This window comes from Lytechinus pictus, chromosome 11, assembly GCF_037042905.1.
Source record: "Lytechinus pictus isolate F3 Inbred chromosome 11, Lp3.0, whole genome shotgun sequence".
Lineage (NCBI taxonomy): Eukaryota > Metazoa > Echinodermata > Echinoidea > Temnopleuroida > Toxopneustidae > Lytechinus > Lytechinus pictus.
Genome location: NC_087255.1, coordinates 11,188,298 through 11,212,423, shown reverse-complemented (window position 1 = coordinate 11,212,423; position 24,126 = coordinate 11,188,298). Strand labels below are relative to the sequence as shown.

The following is a 24,126-nucleotide window of genomic DNA, read 5'->3' as shown; positions in this document are numbered from 1 at the left end:
ATAGATGATAACAAATCATTGTGTGTTGGTTTAAATTTTTTCCAGGGTTCAAAGTTGTGCCATTTCCTGGTGAGTTTCTCCCCTAATCCCGGAGTTTCCTAACCTTTATTTAGCTTCCCATAGACTTCAACCTTGGCTATGGAAGTAGGCGGAATCGAAACTAACAAACGAAGTATCAATGGAATGTAGGCCTATAGTTCCTCCTTTTTTCATTCCAAAACCTGATGCGGAAAAATCGATAAACCATTATATAAAAGAAATAACAAAAATAGACAATTTTCGAGATAAAGATCGACTAACGCCCATTAACATTTATAACATTGCACAGCATTGTCTGGCCAATACTTGACCTCTTTTGGCATACAGGACGTTGGATCGAACTTCAAAGTAAACAACAAAAACAAAACAAACTAATTTTATTGAAACGGTTGAATTCTATAAGCACTGCAGGGGCCGTGGAACGGTTTTGAAAGTGCATGTGTGTGTGGGGGGAGGGGGTTGACCATGCAAAAAATCACAATCAGATGATAATTTTTACGTTTTTTTTACACGGTTTTGGAAATTAGGGGGGGGGGGCTGAATTAGCCCCCGAGGGAGCCTCCCGATTTTGCGGCCCCTGCACTGCATGTACTTATGGGGGGGGGGGAATTATTTTCGGCCATTTAAGTCTGAAGTTTTAAGTACATCCAAGCTTTTCTTAAAAACCAGATTAGACATGTAATAAGGCCTGATTTAATTTCCGATAAAGAACAAAGAATACAAGCACGAAGCGAAAGCTATAGATTTTTTTATAAGGTGTAGATATTAAACGGGACATTCTAATCACTTTTGTTAATCACGGAGAGTATGGGTATTTAATTAAACAACTGATGCGAGCGCGAAGCGAGAGCTGAAATTCTTTGATATTTTTACCTGAAAACTGGACAGTTTAAGCATGTTCATTTAAAGAACAAAGTATACGAGCGCGAATCGCGAGCTAAAATTTCTTCAGAGACCTTGAAAAGCGACGTTATCATCACTTTTGGTTATAAGAAATATATATAAATAAACACGAGTTGATTTTTTTTAGATTAAGACCTAAGAACTGAAAAATCCCCCGCCCCGCCCCCCTTTCCGCCGCCCATGGTGTCAGCTCATACTACCTCCAAGGTCGAACGCCATTTTGGGGGAGGGGAGGGGGCATTTATGGTTCCCGTTATTGTCGTACGAATGAAGATGCGGCATGCCTAAAAAGTTTCCGACCAAGAAAAAAAAGAAAAAGAAAGAGGAGGTAAGGTAAAGAGTGAAATATTATATAATTTTCTGAATATTACGTCAAAATCTATTATCATATAAAAATTTGTTATTTTTTTTGTATTATGAATGTCGAAGTTTTAGCTGGTTCACTTCGCTCACTTGCATCTTTCTAAGATTTTGCTCCATACCCGCCATTATTTGGCCTCCTAATTTTTTTATTTTTTCATAACTTTTTTTTTGGGGGGGTTATTACGCCTCTTGGTCCCTTCATTCATGTAATCCTTTCCCCACGACGGCCAACAATTAGTGTCTCTCCTATACATGTGGACCAGCTTAGTGTGATTCCCAGGCCAGTCGCGCCCCTGGTTTTTTTTTTAAATGTCCGGATATACTATTGTCACTGGCAGTCAACGAAAGCAAAATGTTTATCCAGTATGATATTTATCCTGCAGCCTATACCACGAAATGAAACTTAATCTAAATTTTGTTTAGACTGTACTCTAGCTGTGGAAGGATATGGAGGATCATTGCGCGGTAAACGCAAGCAATGTTTATTTCTACACAAAATGATGAAAATAGAGCTTGATAGGAGTTGTTGATGTCGGGAATATTGTTGCTGTCGTCTCGGGAACAGAAATGGTACACAGTTTGTAACACAGGTAAGGTTACATTTCACTCGTTGTGTCGCATGTGTCATGGTTTATTTATTAAATTAACGAATATCATCTTTCATTAATCTTTTAAAATTTTCAGACATGATCCAAAAATTATTGATAGATGGTATAAAAAATGTACTGAAAAAAAAAGAATATCTCAAACGTCAAAATAATGTTCACCCGATTGTTGAGAGCCCCGATCAGAGCATGAGTGTCGATTCCAAGGGGGGGGGGTGGATATTCCCCCAATGTTTCAGGTGGGGATGGTCAGTGTTATCATCCTCAATACTTAAAAGTCGAAATCATAGTATTCATGACTAATCATATAAATATGATCATTATGATGAGGAGTGAGTTACAAGATGATCATGATTATGATGTTGGTAGTATTAATTGTCGTATACGCATGATAACCATCGATTTTTTTTTTCCTATAGTAAATTGTTATTGAATAAAACCATTCCTTTCGGAAATTGTTAGAAACAGATGGATGGAGAAAGAAATATTCCAGGATAAAATAGAATAACATGTTCATGTTTATGTTTTTATACATGACAAGTCATGATATATTCACACATCCCCGCAGCCAAGCGCATTTGATGTGCCCCGTTTATTTTACAACCGTATTGTCACTTAATTTCTGTTTATATAGGATTCTTCATTCAGGTTCATAATGTAAATTGAGTGGAGAACATGCAAAATAAATGACAATTTAAAGAGTCATTTAAAGAGTTTATAAAAGGAAATAATCATGAAAGCAGGCAAAAGCCCACAAATTGTCTCATTATCAGGTTAATTTTTCCAACAAAAAAACATCTTGCGCTTCGAGCTCGCATTTATTGTTCTAGTCTATACCAAGTAACTAGTCAAGTTGTAGAAATAAAGTTTACATATCATACTGTACTCCAGTCTTAAGGACCACTGCCACTGGCGTACAGGTGTGGGGCCTGTGGTCAGGGGTTCCCCAAAGAGAGGAAAGATAGAAGTAGAAAGAAAGAAAGAAAAAGGGGGAAGGGGTGAAATATCATGTCGAAATCTATCAAAAATTTGATTTTTGTATTTGTCGATTTGCTCACTCGGAGCTTTTTTTTAAATATAATTTTCGCCTTTACGCCATGGCTGCCCCTCTGAAATTTTTGGACTCGTTACGCCACTGGTCACCCGCCCGCCCAAAAAGAAACAAAATCCCTCACAGACAACAATACTTGGGTAAATCATCCCCCAACCTGGAACACCGATCGACTCTCATGCCTGGTAGCAAATCTATTTATATCATTTGGGAATGTTTCTTTCGGCCATGGACTGAATAGAGAAAAAAAGGTATTACCTTGTTATAATTAAAATATATATTTTTTGCATCCGTCTCCAGTAATTTTCAGCTTGTGTCGAATAACTTTTGATTGAAATTACAAACTGAGAATAAAACTGAAAGTAAACATGTTATTTTTAGCTATCCCGAGAACTCAATATTGAGACCAAAATGCAGCTTCAAACTAGTGACAGATATTGGTTAACATATTTTCTATTAGCAAGCAAACAATGGAAAGAGAGACGGGGCACTAATTACTACATGGTAATTTTGCGTACAAGTTTGGGTGCATGATCAGGGGGCATGCGCATGTGCCCCTACAGCTCGACCCCCCCCCCCCCCCCCCGCCCCCGGATTCACTCTTGAGTACATGATGGTGTAATAAGGCTCAGAAACCCGTCCTTGACATATCCCATTGACGAAATGAAAATGATAAAGGGAAGTAAATTTATGCATCAAGAACTATTGTATAAAACCACTGGTGTATATACAATATGATAACTACCGTTTATCTCCTTTTATAGAAGGGAATTTTCACATTCATAAACAACTCATAAACAACGAAAGGACTACAGTATTGTGCACGTTCTATAGCACCAGGTCATCGAGTTTACATCCTATGAGTGGACCCTATACCAAGTCTGGTAAGTAAATTTAGAAGCAAATTTCATAGCAAACTTTATGCCTTGCACTAGACACAAAACAGTTATATTATTGTAGAAATATATGTTATACAGCATACTCTCATTAATTGTTTGCAAAATCAGCTGCGGCTATGTATACATTATAGACAGCACGTCAATTGATATTCGGTCGTAAATAATCTTGAAATAAACATTGATTACAGTATATATTTTAAAGTCAGGGTGAACTTCCCCTTTAAGACCAGTCTTCATGAAATGACCACTATGACCCCTTTTTAGAAGGAGATAACACTTTTTTATAACTGTACTCTTCATGTGAAAGTATATAGTACCATGGGGCTATACTAACGGACTTTCATCAATTACAGGAAACTCTCTAGGCATTGGTGCATTTCCGATGATCTCCCATATTTGATATTTGGGTTACAATTCTTTACAGTACAATTGTCTTTCAAAACAGGAATGTGAATACCCTTATTTCCCAAACTTGTATAACATCATGCCTTCAGTGTTTCGGATATTACAGATGACGTATAGATAACTTCAAATCTAACATTTAAATTCAGTTTTATTTCAAACAGAACATAGAGTAGAATACAAATTATTTTCATACATTTATAACAAATACTAGTATTTACAATATGCATCATTGTCATATATACAATTATGATTATATTCAGTGACATAAATGATAATTAACATAGAAAGAAATTTAAATAGAAAAAAGATGAAACGCCTTGTTCAATCATTCGATGTTATGAGTATGATGAATGTCACTGTCAATGTCCCTTTTAATAAAATATTTACATTTACTCTAGATTTATTATTGTATCTTCCATGGAAACCTTGAACATGATTGGCTGCTGAGTCCTGTTACCACGGTAGTTGCCATAATGACCAAGTTACAATAGTAATAACTCTTTATAAATCGGACCCCCTGCAGGAGTCGAACCCGCGGGACTTTCATGTGTTTGCTCAGCGCCCAAAACCAATTCAGTCGCGGCACCTTTCTGGAGAATATAAGACCCGCTCATCATAATGTGCGGGGGGGGGGGGGGATTGCTTCAAATATTGATTGCGATTATTGAACAGACCATTACCATTTGTTTGAACGTTCAATTAAGACATCGCAAAATAATCGGTGTTTCATTTGATTAATGACGTCAGAGATATTTTTGAGCTGATGTTTAATGATATTATGTTATATTGGATGGCTCATAATGTGTTAGCAGAAACATTTCATCATACATACACCGTAGAAAAGTGCTATTTCGGTAACAACGAATGGAATATTTCTGGTATCCCATGTAGAAAAAAAAAATCATCAAATGTAACTATTATCTATAATGATTATTATTCATAAAGTGTTACATTCATCAGATTTTGGAGCATCGTGCAATATGCTGTAATATTGCCCATGCAAATCCCACAGACAAAAATACGCGTTTTTCATGCACTGCTAAAATGCTCTTTAGTAAAAAAAAAAAAGATTTTTGAAGTTTCGGGATTGCGATAAATACGTTTATCTAATAAAGCAAATGCTTTTGTAAAATCATATGCATTGACCGAAATCTTTTCATAATTCAAATCATTCACACTATAATACGAAGCCCCAAACCGGACATTTTTGACATCAAAAAAAAAAAAAAAATTATCACGTACGTACGCAGTATTATTACGTACGTACGTAATATTATTACGTACGTACGCAGTATTATTACGTACGTACGTGATAATTATTACGTACGTACGTGATAATTATTACGTACGTACGTGATAATTATTACGTACGTACGTGATAATTATTACGTACGTACGCAGTATTATTACGTACGTACGCAGTATTATTACGTACGTACGCAGTATTTATTACGTACGTACGTGATAATTATTACGTACGTACGCAGTATTATCACGTACGTACGCAGTATTATTACGTACGTACGTGATAATTATTACGTACGTACGCAGTATTATTACGTACGTACGCAGTATTATTACGTACGTACGTGATAATTATTACGTACGTACGCAGTATTATCACGTACGTACGCAGTATTATTACGTACGTACGTGATAATTATTACGTACGTACGCAGTATTATCACGTACGTACGCAGTATTTATTACGTACGTACGTAATGTTATCTCCCAAAAGGTCATACATGAATTCAAATACCGCAGTCAGACTGCAGGTCCCAAGAAAGTGGCTTCTTTCATCCAAGTGATATTCATGACTTGAGATGTTTTGCATATTTAATGAGCTTGATGCGGACCAAAACACCTCTTTTCATTCGGTCATTGCTGCTCTAATTGTGCATCAAATTTCATGAATTTGGTATCATTGTAAAGAAGAAGAATCATTCTTTCAGGTCATGTGTTTGAATTTATTCAAAGATTTTGTAATATAGGTTAAAATTTTGATCTAAAATATGCTACAAAATAAATATTTTCACCTGATAAAAGCTGCTATTTTCACACTTTATTTTTGTTTGAGCCCAAATGATTTTTATATCATGATAAAGCTGAATATGCATGCTTTGAAATGATATATGTTTCAAAATAAGAATTTGTTTAATCGGGTCAAGATCACACTTTTCATTTGCCAAGTACATAAAACAGTTTGAAAACAAGAATACTGCACTCTGATTGGTCAAAGAGACCACACAATGGCAAATTCCAACGGTCCCAGTGCCTGGGCTCGTGGGAAGGTCACACTTCCCATGTGGTAATCTCCTCAAATACCCCGCGCCTGTTGTTCTGTGAACCTTATCCAGCCAATCAGAACTCTGGATTTCTTGCAAGTACACAATTTCAGAAATCTCGTCTTGTACCTTGGTGGGAAAAGTGTGATCTTGACCCGATTAAAAGGTGCCGCATATCAAGAGTGGCATTGTGAGAAGTACAGAAGTTCAGCTTTATGGTGATATAGATATCATTGAGGCTCAAAATAAAAAGTTTTGCACAATTTACAAAAGAAAACAGATGAAGAAAATTCAGTTTTGAGGCACATTTTCAGGCCAGAAATTTACTTATTTAACAAAATATTGTATACAAAATAAATGACCAATATGAAAGAGTAACTTTCACTCTACCTGATGGTGCAATAATATTTCATTTAACTTGAGGTTAAAACAGGTAAATTCTTAGAGAAAGAAAATCTCACGAATCACGAGATTTTCCAAGGAGGAGGATTCAGCCATGAGATGATTTGGATGAATCTGGCCTTTTTGCTCATTAGCATAGGGACCTGCGGTCTGACTGACCGGTAGTTACTGAAATCTGATCACGCTAGCGCGAAGCCCGCAGGCTTTAAATTTTTATGTGGGCCTACAATAGGCCTTCTGCTTTGATTGTTCCCGCATAGAATTTCCCTTTAAATACCAGCCTCTTCAAATAGTTTTTCTTTTTTTAAACACCTATACATCTTCACTTAATTTACATCAATTAATACCATATCATATTCAAATTTAAGCAGAGAACGAAGCAATTTCAAAAGGGTGGTAAAATAATAGGGGCTCATCCCAGTGTCGCGTGTGGGTACATTTTTGAAAAAAACTGTCTCGCCAAAACACTAACATAATAGGCCTTTAATTGTCCTTTCCCCAATGTGTTTCTAGCAGTTTCTGAAAGGAATGGTTTAATTGAAAACACAGCCTGATGACGAGAACAAATGAATGGTTATCATATGAATATTGTGGGTTATATAGCAGGGACCTGGGAACTCGCGGGGGTGCTGGGGGTGCTGCGTGTATTATTTTCCATAGGCAGCACCCCCACGAAATCAGGTTCCCTTTGTATTTTTTATATATGTTATAATGTACATAATTATCACATCCGACAATCGCAAATCATATACAACGTCTTTCACATATTCCAATAACATCCCTCCTATAACATGTAACGCGACTCAATCAAGCTCCGGCACGCCGATACAGACGTAGTCGCGCGCGATACGTGATAACCATTATAGTTTTTTTTTTTTTTTCTTTCAATCTTTATTGATCAAAAAATAAATCACAGTACAAATCAAACAAATCAACAAGCTATTTACATGATTAAACAGAGCAGCACTTACGTACATGTAGGTATGTACTTGTCAAGACAGATTCATAAAACAAATTAGATATCAAATCTCCACTTTTTAAAATGTACAGGTAATTTACCATTTTTCTTCGCCAAAACATATTCAATATCCTTAATACCTTTGATACGAGCTTTTAATTCCACAATATTGGGGTTTTTGTTATTAAATTTACAAAAGTGAACATAGTATTTGAAAGCAAGGAAAATGAATGTTAGAAAATTATCACCTTGAATACCAAAAACCTTTACAAAGGGGGAAAGGATAATATTCGAATGTTGTTTTTGGTTTATTATAGATAAAAGATCATCCCATACAATGTTAACCACCGGACAATCACAAAATATATGTACAATTGTTTCAGGGTCTCTTTTACAGAATGAACAGTTTGGGGAATCTTTTCTCTTGATTTTAAATAAAAATGCATTAAGGGCAATTGTCTTATGAAACACCTTGAAATAAAATGATCTGAGGCGGCTATCAATAGTACTCTTAAAATTCAGCATATGTATTTTCTCCCAGTCTACTTTGTCGTTAGAAGGGCACGACTCTTCCCAAAAGGAAATACAATTATCTGGGAGACATTGATCGAAAAATATCGAGTATGCATAACTGCTAACTTTCCTTTTCTCTAATAATTTATCTACAACTTCGGAATGGATATCTAAATCTGGATTATTATGCCAATCTAACCATGGACCAGGAATATTTTGTAATAGAAAATTAAATTTTCTTCTATCTTTTGCTGAAATTTCAAAGTCGAGAACTAACTCTTCAAATAACTTGTAACCTGGATGGGGTGGATTAAAGAGATCACTTATAAAAACTATGCCCTTATTAAACCAATTTCCATAAAAGAAAAATTGTTTAGATTTGGATCTGACATTTCTATTAAACCAAATACAATGTGAATAACCCAAATACAAATAATCATAACCAAACTCTTTTCTGGAAGCTTTATCTCTAAACAAGTACCAGGTCCGGATTGAGTCTGCAAGTAGGGAACAATTTAAATTATTCAAAATTTGTTCAGGTGCATGGGCCTTTCACAAAATGTCCCTCATTGCATTAAATTTGTCTAAAAAGGAAACTTCAATTAATTTCCATCCACTATTGTAGTTATCATTTAACAAAAATTTTACCCAAATCATTTTCTGAGCCAATGAAAATGTATAGGGATCAACCATCTTGAGCCCACAGGCAGAAAAGTCATTACAAAAATATTTCCTCTTTACTCTGTCCCTGCCTCCATTCCAAATAAATCTGTAAAATAAAGTATTTAGATCTTTAAAAAATTTGCTTGGAATTTTAATACACAAAACAGATAGTAAATACAGCAACTGAGGCATTAATAAAGTTTTAATAACACAGATTTTTCCAACAAAAGACAAATTTCTTGAGCGCCAACAATTCAATATATTCTCTATCTGCCTCAGTTTAGGAACATAGTTAAGACTATACAGTGAATTAAAATTCAACGAGAATTGAATACCCAATGTTTTGAAAGAATTATCTCTCCATGTTAGACCTCTTTCAGCAAATGGGAAATCTTGACAACCTTTTTTCCTTCCTATCCAGATAGCTTCTGACTTAGATAAGTTAAGCCTACACCCTGAACTACTAGCAAATTTATCAAGCACTTGAAATGTTATATTAAAAGATTCCAAGGAACCATCCAAAAAACAAGTTGAATCATCCGCCATCAATGAAATTTTCACTTCTTCATTTTGGATTGGAATACCTTTGATAATGTCATTTTGTCTCACAGCTAAAGCCATTGTTTCAATTACAAGTAAAAAAAGATAGGGGGAAATTGGGCACCCTTGGAATATGCCTCTTTACATATTAATTACCTTAGTTAAAAATCCATTATTCATAACATAACTTTTCCTCTCGCAATAAATGGTTTTTACCCACTTAATAAATTTTGGATAACCATTATAGTTTACACACTACCATGACTACTCGATAGCAGAGAGGGACAAGGGTGTGGTTGGACTTGAAACTTAGAGGGTTTTATGTCGAATCAAGTGTGGGCGAGCCCGACCGCCCGTGTTTTGTATAAAGAATTACAATTCAGACAATAAAAATCAAATTTCAGTCTTTTTCGCCCTGCCCCATGGCCCTGGGAAGCGGGGGTGCTGGGGGTGAAGCACCCCAAAATGTGGGGGTGCTGCATGTGTTATTTTCCATAGGCAACACCTCCTGGAAATCTAGTGGTAAGTTGATGAATGACAGAAATGTAATGAAAATGAACGACGTTTTGTAGACCCCACCCCCTTAAGAATTTTCCGACACAGTACTTAAAATAGTGTTTAAATTCACCCTTTTTCAAATCGGAATATCAAATATTTTCTGCTTGTGCTTCGCGCTCGCATTATTGATTTTTATAATAAAAACAAAGTATTTACAACGCCCAGATACTAAAGGGCTAACTCTAAACACGCGCACGCATGCTTATTCAGATACGCAGCTTGTTTTGGGGCTACTCCGGGCTGAAAATATTTATATCAAATACAATTTTATGAAAATCTGATAACAAATAGTTAAGTTATTTAATTCTAAAGTTTAGCAATAGTTTATGAAAATGGTGATATGCATGTCGTCATGAATATTAAATAGGTGGGTTGACATGTGCGGAAATCTCTTCCCAAAGGTAGAGGGACCAGGGCCTGCATGGAAAATTTGACAAGCATAAAAAAAAGAAAAAAAAGTTTTTCACCCAAAATGTAAGGTCATTTAGTCCAAAAGCTATTATTTCGATTGTGAAGTGATGTATTTTTCTCCATGAAAGACCAAAAATAGTAGGGGGGCATTTGATATTGTGTCCCCCTACTATTTTTGGTAGGGGGACACGTCCCCCTGTCCCCTCTGGGATTTCCGCCCTTGCGGGTTGAAGATATCACATCCCCACTATCCTGTTTCTTGTGTTATTACATGGAATCAAAATTGTTTAATTTTTTCATACCAGTGTGAATGATATGTCTCCCTTATAATGAAATAAGTTGCAGCAAAGAATATCTAATAGACTAAATCAGTTGTCAATTCAACTGTTTTTTGGTTCTTGAAGGGAAAATATCAAATAAACCTAATTTTATATAATAAAATACAAAAGAACAATTGGGGATATGACATCATCAGTTTGCTCACTGAATATTAATGAAGACATGCTTAAAACTGTTTCACCGGAATAATGCTAATCTTTAAAATGCAATAACTTTGATATTCCTTGTCGGATTTTGATCAAATCTTTATTCTTATGTTCGCCTGATTTCTCTTTATCTGTTCAAACCATATTGCATTCAGTGTGGAGTTTCAGATCAGAATATCAAAAATTTTCTGCTCGCGCTTTGCGCTCACATTATTAATGTAAGAATATATCCAATTACCCATCATTTTCTTGATTTTCAAAACATGAATAGAATGTCCCAATTATAGGTCTGAAATCTCAATTTTGTTTCCGCTCGCTCTTTGCGCTCGCATCAATTGTATAGTTATATACCTATCCTGTTCATGATTAGAAAAGTGCTTAAGATGTCCTGTTTTTAGGTCTGAAATCTCATTTTTAATTCCGCTCGCGCTTCGCGCTCGCATCAATTGTATATTTATATACCTATCCTGTTCTTGATTAGAAAAGTGCTTAGAATGTCTCGTTTTTTGGTCTGAAATCTCAATTTTGTTTCCGCTCGCGCTTCGCGCTCGCATCTTATCCTGTTCATGATTGCAAAAAGTGCTTAGAATGTCCAGTATTTAGGTCGGAATGTCAATTTTTTCAGCTCGCGCTTCGCGCTCGCATTATTTGATTGGTGATATATGAATCGTCTTAATGAGTATAACTGCAAACATTCCTTATAACACTTCCCTTTCGATCAGACCAGAGCGTATATAAAAAATATCTGCTCGCACTGATCACGTTCGCAGTTATTATTTGTTACATACGCATCTTGTTCAGGACCACAAACATTGCTCAAAATATTCAATTTTTCAGGACAAAATACATGAATTTCCCCCCCAAAAAATAGCTCGCGTTTCGATCGCGCTCGACTTATCTCATTATATATCTATGTTCTTTTATAAGAAGAAAGCTAAGAAGTGACTGTCATATATATGTATATATATATATATATGTGTGTGGGGGGAGGATTGGTTGGTGTGTGTGTGGTGCCCTTAGAGGTGTGTGTGTGTGTAATTATGGAAAATTCAATTATTGTGTCCCCGCGCGGCCGGCGCCCCCCCACCTTTGAGGAGAGATTTCAGCACCCCCACTGAAAAAATCGTTCCCAGGTCCCTGTTATATAGGCCCTATAATCGATGAAAAGTCATGATCATCACCAGCATGACTATGGTCCAACCATGGTCCCAGCTAGCAAGCTGACGTTGGTTGGGCCATGCAATGCGGGGTGCCGATGTCGGCCACATTCGGCGAATATCGGATTCCATAGACCAATGAAAATTAGAATACTACGTACGTACGTAATAATACTGCGTACGTACGTAATAATACTGCGTACGTACGTAATAATTATCACGTACGTACGTAATAATACTGCGTACGTACGTGATAATACTGCGTACGTACGTAATAATTATCACGTACGTACGTAATAATACTGCGTACGTACGTAATAATACTGCGTACGTACGTAATAATTATCACGTACGTACGTAATAATTATCACGTACGTACGTAATAATTATCACGTACGTACGCAATAATACTGCGTACGTACGTAATAATTATCACGTACGTACGTAATAATACTACGTACGTACGTGATAATTTTTTTTTTTTGGTTGTCAAAAATGTCCGGTTTGGGGCTTCGTACTATAACAGTTTAGTATATATGTGCAAACAATAATTAAATGGAACAGAGACAGTCAAAACCAAGACTCAAAAGGGTCTTTATAGGCCCAAGGTCAGGCTGCTCCTCAATTCTTAATGGCAAGAAAAAAATATTAAGAACACGGTATTTTCCCCCTTTTTCCTGTTGTTAATTGGACGCAGTCCGATGTCGTCATTAATTGGAAAAACGAAAACAAACGGAAGAATATCAGATCTGGTGATATCCAGTCATTCACCCCCACAAACCCATGGCATGGCATCATCCCACACCGGTGTAGAAGCGAAGATGTATAATCCGAGGTTATTAAGAAACCGCGCGCATCACAAAACAGAGGTGGTATTACGGCTTGACGTGTTTAACGACCAAACCATGAGCGACTCTCTCTCATGAGTTTTCCACCATTCTCCTCATTTCACATCTAGATCTCGTCGATAGCTCATCCTCCAATCTACCAACTCGACTGTGAAAAATGAATACCACGCCATGGTTAAACGCGAGCAATTATGATGTGGATGCCAATTTGGCGACGTCGCCGATGTCAGCCAACGACGCCGATGGCGGTGGAGAATCACGATGTCAAAAGCCTTTGTTTATCACTAAAAACATCACGTTAGCCATAGCGACGTCGTTGATGGTCGCCACTTTGATCTTGATTCCGTGTCATCGTCGACTTCGAAGGCAGCACCATATCTTCCCATACAACCTCGTGCTCGCTGACTTCAGTGGTGCGGTGTCCATCATTATGTTTTCTTTAGCGGGTGATTTCGAAATTCCGGGGCAGGTAAGATATTTTCTTTCCTTAAAGGTCAAGTCCACCCCAGAATAATGTTGTTTTGAATAAATTATAGATAAAAATCAAACTAGCATAATGCTGAAAATTTTATCAAATTCGGATGAAAAAAAAGAAAGTTATGACATTTCAAAGTTTCGCTTATTTTTCACAAAACAGCAAAACTTTAAAGTATCACAACTTTCTCATTTTACATCCCATTTTGATGAAATTTACAGTGTTATGCTTGTTGGATTTTTCTCTTTTTATTCAAATCAACTTTTTGTTGGGGTGGACTTGTCCTTTAGAGATAATAATATAGTGATTTTTTTTAATCATCTTGTCATTGATATTTACGAAAATACCCTTTTTTCAGCCAAGCAGCTAAAAAAGATTTTCACATTTCTACACTGTAAAAACTCTCTATAAAATTTCATACACTGTAAAAAATATTGGGTAAAATTGTAACCAGCACGAGGGTAATTATGTGTCCAACCAATTGGGGGCAGTATTTTACCCAATGCGGAAAGCATATTGTCCAGTAAGGTTACAAAAATAAGCAGCAATTGCAGCTTTAGAATGGGCAAAATTTTCATCACACTGGATGAAAAAAAAATGCCCAAAAGAAATGCCTAATGTTGGTTGGACACATAATTATCCTCATGGAACATTTTTACCCAATATTTGTTTAGAGTGTACAACGTTGTTTATTATATGAACCTTACAGTAGTTGCTTAAACAGTTTAAACAACTATGTTTACTTTATTGAGAATTAAGTATTGATAATTAAACTTTGTTGTTTAAGATTTTTTTTTTACTTGTTCAAAAAGTTTAAACAACTACTATAAGGTTTGCATAGTAAAAAGCGTGGTATAAAAGCTAGATGGCGCTTTTACTGTATAACAGTTATCAGAAAAGAGAAAATTACTTTCAATCGCTTCATGAAACGCACTCAGATTTTCTGCCATTTTTTCACCTGAAAATCACTGATTTTATATAAATTTATAATTTAAAAAATCAGATTCGAAAAATCTTAACCCGTATAAGATGAGTTAAAATCGATCTCCTAACATATTCTTGCCTCAGATGATATTCGATTGTAGTTCTCTACAACAGTTTTGAAAATTGATATCTCCCTACGAAATGAAAAAAAAGAGAACAAAGCCAAATTGAATATTGTATTCAGTGAAATAGTATACATTCGAAGGATATAAAAAGCCAAACGCGAATACATTCGAACAAAATGATATACTTGAAAGATCCAGGATGAGGTACCTGCAAAAATTATTTAATGAAATGCAAGAGTGACATTAAAAAAAACAAGTAGGATCTTATTTGTGTATCAAAAGTGAACATTATTTTTTTTTGTTACAGTCACACCAATGAAACCGATTCCAAACCGACCGATGATCTGTCATTGTTAGTAAAAGGAAATAGCTTTGGTAGGTCTTGGGCCCGTTTCATAAAAAGTTACAACTGTTGTAACTTTGCCATGATTATGGCATTACCATGGCAACAGGGCTCAGCAGCCAATCAGAATCAAGGTTTCCATGGTAGTTGCCATAGTGGCAAATTTACAACAGATGCAACTCTTTATGAAACGGGCCCCTGGAGTTCGTTTCGCTGGTATGACTGGACTTTAAACATTTTTAAATACTATGTTGGGTTTTCTTCGTCATTTGATTTATAAAATTTATAGGCCAAGTTATTATTTTTTTAGTGTTTACCATGCATGATCACCACGTACTTCAAGCTGTCCCATTAATTCAATAGGGTGTGAAAGTTTCAGTTTCCACTCAAGCATCGACAAGAATTAACGTCTTTGAATGCTGAAAATGTATTTTCAAAATTGTCTTCTTGACGTACCAAAGCGAGATATCCGAATTTTGCCGGATGATCTCACATGATAATAATCGAGATACGCAAAAATAATTTTATCACGACTGAATTATAATTTTAGATTATTATTATTATTGCTTTGTTGAGTTCATGGGGTTAATAAAAATTAGGAACGGACTTAATATATTGATATTTTTTTATCAGAAAACTTATTCAAATGGATCAATACAACGCGTAAAATATCTACTGCACGCACAATATCAATACGTTTTTTGATAACGATAGAAGTAAGCCATTTTATATAACTCCCAAGAATGTTCTGTAATCTGATTGGTCCAAATTGGATCACATGATATTCAGCGAATTGCGCTATTGCATCCAAAATGCACTATCCTGCACTCTGACGTCATACCAAATGCACTATCCTACACTTTGACGTCAGAGTGTAGGATAGTGCGAGTTCTGGAATTATCTAGAATTAAGAATCAAATATAGCTTTTGGGGCAACTCAGTAACATGGGTGAGGGGGTGTATAAAACAAACAGTACACGCATTCTTGTGCATAGAGGACTCTGTGCTCGATTCGCCAAATGGAAATACCGCACTCGGTCCTACGGACCTCGGAGTGGTATATCCATTGGCTCTTCTCGCACATCGTTCATTATTTGTCCCTGCATGCACGCGCTTACGTGCATTATTTGTATAGTAACAGAGGCGCGCAAGCCTTAGAATTTCTATATAAATTTAAACATAGTTTGCAGTACTGTTAAAATTCTATTTACAGTGGGATAAAAAAAAAATCATTTTTCCCTAATTGGTGGTGGGTTGGGGGTCCACACTTTACAAATATTGTTTTTAGTGCATGGACCCCCTCATCTTCATTTCCATATGCTCAATTTATTATATACTGCCTTTCTCTAAAATGTCAATCCGTTAATTTGTATTTAATTCATATTGCCCTGTCTTATGTTGGCATGGAAATGATACAAATAATTGGATTGAATTGAAATACGAAACATAAATACAAAAAGTAGGCTACTAAATCAAATAAGTACCTTGCATTGGATAGATCACCCTTCCCGACTATTTAATATAGTTAAAGTTGTTGTTATAAAACCTGATATACCAGCTTAATTTTAACTGCGAGGGCACTCTGATTGATGTTATTTTGCTTAATTAGGTGTAAATGTTTCTCTGACGCTGTTGTGTCTTTTTCTTTTTCTCTAGGCGGAAAAGTTCCTGGTCATCTTGTTGGCAACATCCACCATGGTATCACTTCTAAGCGTTGTCTTGGTAACCGGTTATCAATTCATAACAATCCGCGTCGACCCTTTCGGTTCTCGGAACATCATTACAACACGGAGGCTAATCTTAACATGCATGGTAACATGGGCCATAGGATTCATCTGCTCCTCACCCATAGCCGTCATCAACGATACGAACCTTTTCATAGCCCTTCTCTCCATCTCGTATTCAACCACAATCGCTACCGGCCTCGCCTACCTCTTCATCTACCGGTCGGTAGCCCAGGTACCTTGCGGTGGGAGCATCACCCAGGAACGCAAGGACCAGAACCAACGAGTCCTCAGAACCTTCGGAATGGTCTTCGGGACCACTGTGCTGTGCTGGATCTGTCCCTGGGTAACTTGGACCAGGCAGATTCTTGGTCATGAAGAACATTGTCTTATCACAATCTCAGATATCATGATAAACGTCAATTGGATTGCGAATGGTGTCATCTACTGGTGGAGACTCAAAGATTTTCGTCTCATTTTCGGGTTCTGTCGGAAACAGAGAGGCAGCATTGATCCTGAACTATCGTTGGTAACTGAACTTAAATGAACATCATGAACAAAGGTCAAACTTAGAAACAGTATACTTAACTTGTTACTATAATTAAGTTTGAAGTTGAAGAACTGAAGCCCCCAGAGACCGTGAATTCGTGAGATCTTTGGTCCATCAAAGGGTGGAGGGCAGACGAACCTCTCCCATAGCTAGGCTGATGTACACGACATATAAATCGAAGGATGGGATCCCCGTCAATGCTTAATTGGTTTAAACTGGTCACAACTGGTTCAAACTGGTATCCTGTGATATGATAATATACGAGAGTGTTACTCGCATTGACTGTATACGCTTCCACGCGTGAAACATATAACTAATTATTTTCTCTATAAATACTATTGGTGAGATAATTATTACTTGTTATATATTAATTTTTTTCCAAACCAATCAAATTTTTGATCAGGGAAAAAGAGAAAAAAAAATTGTTATATGAACGCATTTGAACGAAATTTCATGTAGTTATTTATCTGATGATTGTTTTATTTTTGTTAAAATGAGTGTGAAAATTTAAAGAAAAAATATATCATTAATGTATGTCTGTTCATAAGAACTAAAGTAGCTACTATATGATATTTTTTGGTTTTTTTTAGGTGAAGAATGCTGGTGAGATAAAATCTTTTATTTTTACAGAGGCGGCGACAGGATATTTTGATGGGGGAGGGGGGGGGGGGGTCATGATGACGTAAAGATGGCGTCATATTTTTCTCAATTTAATTGTGGGGGTATTATAGAAATTCACCACCCAGACCTCTTTTTTATTCTCCTCGCTCTTCACTTTTGTACCTCCAACTTTTCCCCTTCTCCCATCTTTTCCCGATTATTCAATGCTTAAAACAATCATGAGGGGCTGCCGTCTCTTGCCCCTCCGCCCGTTGCGCCGCCCCTGTGTGTTGATCGGAACGTAATTATATTTTTCTATGTACATTCCTGTTGCATTTATACCATTTTCAGTACTAACGAAAAAAAAATTGACTTTGTGATTTTTATTGTATGCCAACTGCAGTTGACATCATTTTATCTTGTCAAGATAAAAGAAACGAAATTAATTTTTGTTGGGGCATATAACCCAACGTTCATCTCGCAACAAAATAGGGGTATAGAACGTGTAATTGTGGATATTAACCCACCAATCATTTATTTTTGTACACATGTTTTTTAAAGATTAAATATAAAGAGGAAGAATGCCGGGAAGTAAAATTTGTATAAATAAAAGCAGAAAAGAAGATATATCTTGTAAAGTTTTGACGGAGATTCATCTTTGAAGAATGAATCTTTTAAAAAGGGCGGAAAGAGTAAAAAGGGTGTGAAAAGGGCCGATGAATGACCACATTTTACATTCATGGAAAACGTATTATTATTCTTCGAAAAAAATGTGTACACTGCTTGTCGGTGTTAAATTTTTGGGGTTTGTTTTTGTGAGGCAGAATCTTTTAAGAGAAAAGGAAGGCCCTCAGCGTGCCCCTACGGGTCAGTCCTGTATCCGCCGTTGGGCATAGTATTCATTACGTATCCTTTATTTATGCACCATGACGAGAGCGGGCGCTGGCTGTTTCACAAAACCTTCGTTAAGTTACGAACGACTTTAAACACGAATGTTCATTGTTGATTATCATTAATCATATTTTAATATGTATCATATATTATATAACTTTACTGTCAAACTTTATACACAGTAAAACATAATTAAAAAACATGTATGTCATTTTTACAATCTTGTTTACTATAACAACTTACGATTATTCTTTAAGAGTTATAAAGATTTTATAAAAATATTTAAAAAGTCCAAACAACAATGTTTAGCATTTAAGCGATAAGTATTAGAAATTGAACATTGATGTCTGAATTTTAAACAATACCTGACCAATTAAATAGTAAACCATGTTGTAATAAAGAGTTTTTGTGTAAAAAAAATAAAGAAAAATGGTGGCTTGTCATCGTTCTCTTTAAAAAACAGACGAAAAAAAATCCTGCAGAATCTCGAGAACATCCGTTATCATACTGCATATTACAGTAAATTGGTAAATGGTAAATTGGTACAATTTTCCCCTCTCTCTTTTTTGCCTTTTCAAATAGATCTGTTCGGTTAAATTGCAGAAAATTCCCTGTTAAAACAATTTGTAGAATGACTTTGTATTTTTTTCCTGAGAAGTCTTCTGTTTTTCAAAACAGTGTACATTGTAGTGCTTCATACTCCATCATTGGCTGAGTCGCGCCTCACTAAATGGCTTTACCACGACTGCCCCCCCCCCCCCCCCCCGCGCGCCCGGTAAGAAAGGTAAAGCTTCACCTTGCAAGTGGACACGATAATGCGTATCTTCAATCAGATTGAATGGATTTTCCTTTTCTTGGTGAATCTTCTCCAGTTCATTCATGGATTAGGCCATTACTTCCATCTTCACGATCGAGGCCCATCCTCAAGGGTATAAAATGGAGTATGCGAAGAAAGAGGGAGAAGAACAGCATCCTCATTCTCTCGCTACAAGAACCGGTCGTTATCCTCCAACCGATACGGTATCCTCCAACAGCACTGACATACTTAAAGTAAAACTAAACATGCAACAAAACAAAACAGAGTAACAATACTCCCACTCTCGTCAGCCCTGAGTTACCCTTCCTGGTGGAGGACTTCAGGGAATAGAACTACAAGGTACAAGGTACAAGGTTGTGAAGAGAGATTAAGGAGTTTTCACAACGAGAAGCAGAACGCTTACAATAACATAGTAAATGTATTGTCACATGCCATTCATGGCAAAGAGCAACCAAGAAGTATTTATCCAAAATGGGTGAATCAAAACAGCTGTTTCGTCCTGGACTCTGGGCAAACGACATATTTATTTGCAATTTTTCGTCAGTCCCGAAACTGCTCTTCCGGTTCAACGATTTTCGACAAAGACCTCCCAGCTGTTCATTCTGATTTGACTTGCATTTTCAATACATTTACTGTGCTCTGGAATTTATTCTGCGTAGCAGGGCGAAAATTCCCTATTGGTATCACGGGAAATACACTTTGACCAGACAATAATGTAGTCAGTGTTACTTATGTCATCAGAGAGTCCCCTATATTTTAATGCCGTTATAAAAAAAAAAAAAACGTATTTTATTGTATAACGTGGTCGCAAATAGTTTTGTAAATTTTGAAGGTTTTACAGAATGAGTGTATACATACATCTTCCCATCCACAACACAGCTCTTCAAAAATTAAAAATAAATCAAATTTTCCTACGTTTTGACTTTATCTATAGGCCTATAGTTACGCGTTTCATAAAATGATATTGTCCCTAGTGGACGACTTAAGAAGATAATTTTCATCCGCATTGGATTATGTCTTGTAAAGTTATGATTAATATCCATAATCTACAAGGGAGTTCATCAACAATGATCATTCCATATTTGGTTTAATTTCTTATCGAAATTATTTCATCTGAAATCAACATTCAATTAAAAAATCACTTGTTTTGTAAATTATATTTGATTTATTTTCTATAAATTATTGTGTATTGTATTACAGTGTTGTCTATTGATTCGAAATAAAATGCTTTACCTCAATTCATAAAATCATTTTGACGATGAGTCATTTCTATACCTACATAAGGAGAAAAATATACTTTATCTTTGATAGATTGTTTTGGTTGACTGGTAATGATGGTCATCTATCACTGTAATTGCTAACCATGACTTACTTACATGTGCTTCAAGCCATGCAATCACCCAAAATTTAATCCTTATTACTAGTAATTGTGAAAATTAGGTTAATTATACCTGTTAAATGGTCCGTTTCTTTAATTTAATTGAAACAAAAAAATAAAAGGGTTTTCAGAAAAAGAAATGATAAAGACATTGACGAATAATGATAGGATAGAAACATATACAGATAAGATATAAACTTGACTATATGACCTTTCAAGCAACAGATGGTACTTAATAAATTCGTATTAGAATGAACGAGATTAAAGAAAATGATACACACGCGTATCTCTACATACATACTTATAGAAAATATTAAAGATGTCTTTCAAAAGACTTCATTACATGAAATGCATTGTAAATAATTCTATAAAAGATAACAAATTCATTTTATTTAAGGGCTGCACCGCAGATGGGGGGAGCAGGGGTAGACCTTAACCTTTGATATTCTGACGTGATCAAGATTAAACATGAAGATGAAAAAACGAGCAGACCGAAAAGAAGATTGGAGAGTGTTGAAAGTAAAGAAAATACTTGCTGGAAAATTTACGTTATACCTTCATTTTTTATTGAGAAAGTCGCTTTTATGTCCCACTGCCCTATTCAGTGTATTTATAAGTAAATATGCCAGGTTAGAAAGAACACGAGCGAAATGGGCTAGATGGTATGCCACTAACAATGAAATGATTATGCAATGCCTGATCAATATTTATCCCTCTCTATAATGAAAATGCTATATCACACAAATGTTTGATAGTGATTCATCGTTCAAAACTCTTCTTTTCATTTTTTGCTTTCTTTTCTTATTTTGAATTAATATGCATAATAAACACCGACGTTAACTCACGCACCCATGCACACACACTCACTCACAGATAAACACCTCTACACACCTTCATGCAAGCTGTATGTAAATGTGTCTATTGGAGGTTTCGTCGAACAACACTTTGGCAAACATACAACAAAGGAAATTCTTTAACTTTTTCATGTATTTCAATCATCATATCGATATTACAATATCAGACTAATCTCAGCCAGATGAATAAATGACCTCCCAAAATGAAATCAGTTAATCCCACTAAGTGCCTGCCGAAACAAATAATGGATTCCTCTACATGCTGCAGACGATATGGGGCAGCCTTGGGCGCCACAGCTACACCTAAATTGAAATGGGATTAGCACTTGTTCCACCAAATCGATTTAAACCTCTCGTCTTTGATCATGAGGGAAAATAATTTAAGGCCAAAAGGGAACGTAATTGGTGGAAAATGATCCGTGATGCGCTATCAAAGTACCACTTTAGAATGATGTATCGTGTGTACCAAGGCCTTCAATATTTACATGTTTTGGTACATTTTTAGAACATAACCTTTTTACTAGGTGGTTAACCCCTTTGAAGCGGTGATGGAGAAAGATAATGATGAGATGAAAATAGGTGCTCCATTAGGATATTTTGATAAGAAAAGTTATTTGGTGCCGGGAAAGGAAAAAAACACTAAATAACTAAACATTAATCATAATATATATTTTCATATTTTTTGTTAATCTATCTTATTTTCTCTCATTATCTTTTTAAGTAGTATTTCATGATATCCCACATTAATGTTTTGTATAAAAAAAGGTGGAAAATCAATCATAAATAAAGTATTTATTGTATTCATATTAACATCATGTTTATTGCGTTAACCGTTTATGGAATTCACATCACAGACGGGATCAGAGAGTATGGCCTGAATAATTTCTTTAATACTATAGATTAGCCAAATTTATTCTCCAAAGAACATTTTTGTCACTTGAATTGTAAGAGATGAAGCTCGCATTTGCGCTTACAGGATGAACTTTATTATTATTTTTTTTAATTATCTTTATATTGCAATATTGTATCAATTGATCATCACGATTACGGTTTACATACGGAATGCAGATATGTTTTTTTTACCAGATATATTTTCATGTGACATCGGCCGCCAATCTACACATTCTAATAATGCTTACCAAGAGAATCATTGAAATCTTTTGTTGAACTCATTAAAAGTGACAGAAAAATTATGGATGAGACGGTGGGTTTTCTGTTTGCATTTATCCTCTTTTGTATGTGTTCAATACACTGTAAGTCATCATCACCTAATACAAACGACAAGTGATTGCAATAATATCGAACAAAAACACCCGTCGACGAACAATATGAACAAGCCATGTCTGAAATATCTGGCAATAAAAATAATGACAGTGTTTTCTGAGGTATAAACTTGAACAAAACAGTGTTTTGAAGGGATAATTGATTTTATGATCATAAAATGATTTTGGCTATTAAAACGGACTATATCTGCCACACCACAATACTCTTAAATTCACCAGTTTGTGCTAAAAGGAGAAGCCAGCTCTGAGAAATCTGGCAATAAGATAGATAGTAATGATATGGTAATGTTTCGGAGTATAAACTTGAACAAACAAACAATCCTTTCAAGGGATCGTTGATTTATGATGAAAGATTCTTCTTCAAGAGACATGTGATATAGGCCACACGCCAGTATACTCTTCAGTTTACCGCATAATATACTAATTTTGTAATATTTACTGTCTAATATATGGTTATTTCCAGTACTACCGGCGGATATTGATTATGACACAAAGTACCCGGAAAGGCGAGCTGTGAATAAATTCCAATGAAATGTTTGCCTCGTTTTAATGCATTCCAAACGTCAACAGCCAATATTTCCTTCCATTTCATAATCCGACACGTATTGACAATTTGTAGAGGTAATGGGAACAAATCCTTTTATTACAATTAACTTCATTTAATCAACTTCATGTACATATAAATTATCCTTTCATGGCCTTTGATTGGATGTTAACAGCATGCGTCACTTGTGGATCACCTTGCAATCGAAAGCTTAAAGTGATTGGTTAACATTGGTTTGACTTTAAACAAATCTGAGCTAGAAGGTCACACTTGTCACCTGTGTCTGTGATATGTTACAAAAATGAAGCCCAGAAAAAATTGCGTTCGAAAATAATTATTTAGTGCTTCAAAAATTTGAATATAAAGTGACCGAAAACACCATCTTAATTTCATTCCATACACTTATGTGTACTATTTAGGCGTCTATAAGACGCTTATTTACAAAATCGGGGTTTGCCTTGTAGTTTAAGCCTTTCATCCTCAATAATGGTTGTTTTCAGGGTTTATTAGTTCTAATACATGCACTTGTACAC

General features: G+C 35.7%; 1 protein-coding gene across 1 annotated transcript; it reads left to right on the top strand.

The window, feature by feature from the left end:
* The first annotated feature begins 1,641 nt into the window (after positions 1-1,641).
* LOC129271469 (uncharacterized) lies at positions 1,642-22,949 on the top strand. Its single transcript, XM_064106732.1, has 5 exons — positions 1,642-1,895; positions 3,726-3,845; positions 13,196-13,554; positions 16,609-19,717; positions 19,888-22,949. The coding sequence occupies exons 3-4, from the start codon at positions 13,243-13,245 to the stop codon at positions 17,221-17,223; spliced, it is 927 nt and encodes a 308-aa protein (XP_063962802.1). The 5' UTR covers positions 1,642-1,895; positions 3,726-3,845; positions 13,196-13,242; the 3' UTR covers positions 17,224-19,717; positions 19,888-22,949.
* Positions 22,950-24,126: the final 1,177 nt, after the last annotated feature.

What these genes read in the sequence shown, in the direction of transcription:
- LOC129271469 (XM_064106732.1), top strand. Translation starts at nt 13,243, where the DNA reads ATGAATACCACGCCATGGTTAAACGCGAGCAATTATGATGTGGATGCC. An exon ending in ATTTCGAAATTCCGGGGCAG is followed by an intron (nt 13,555 to 16,608) that starts GTAAGATATTTT and finishes CTTTTTCTCTAG; the next exon opens with GCGGAAAAGTTCCTGGTCAT.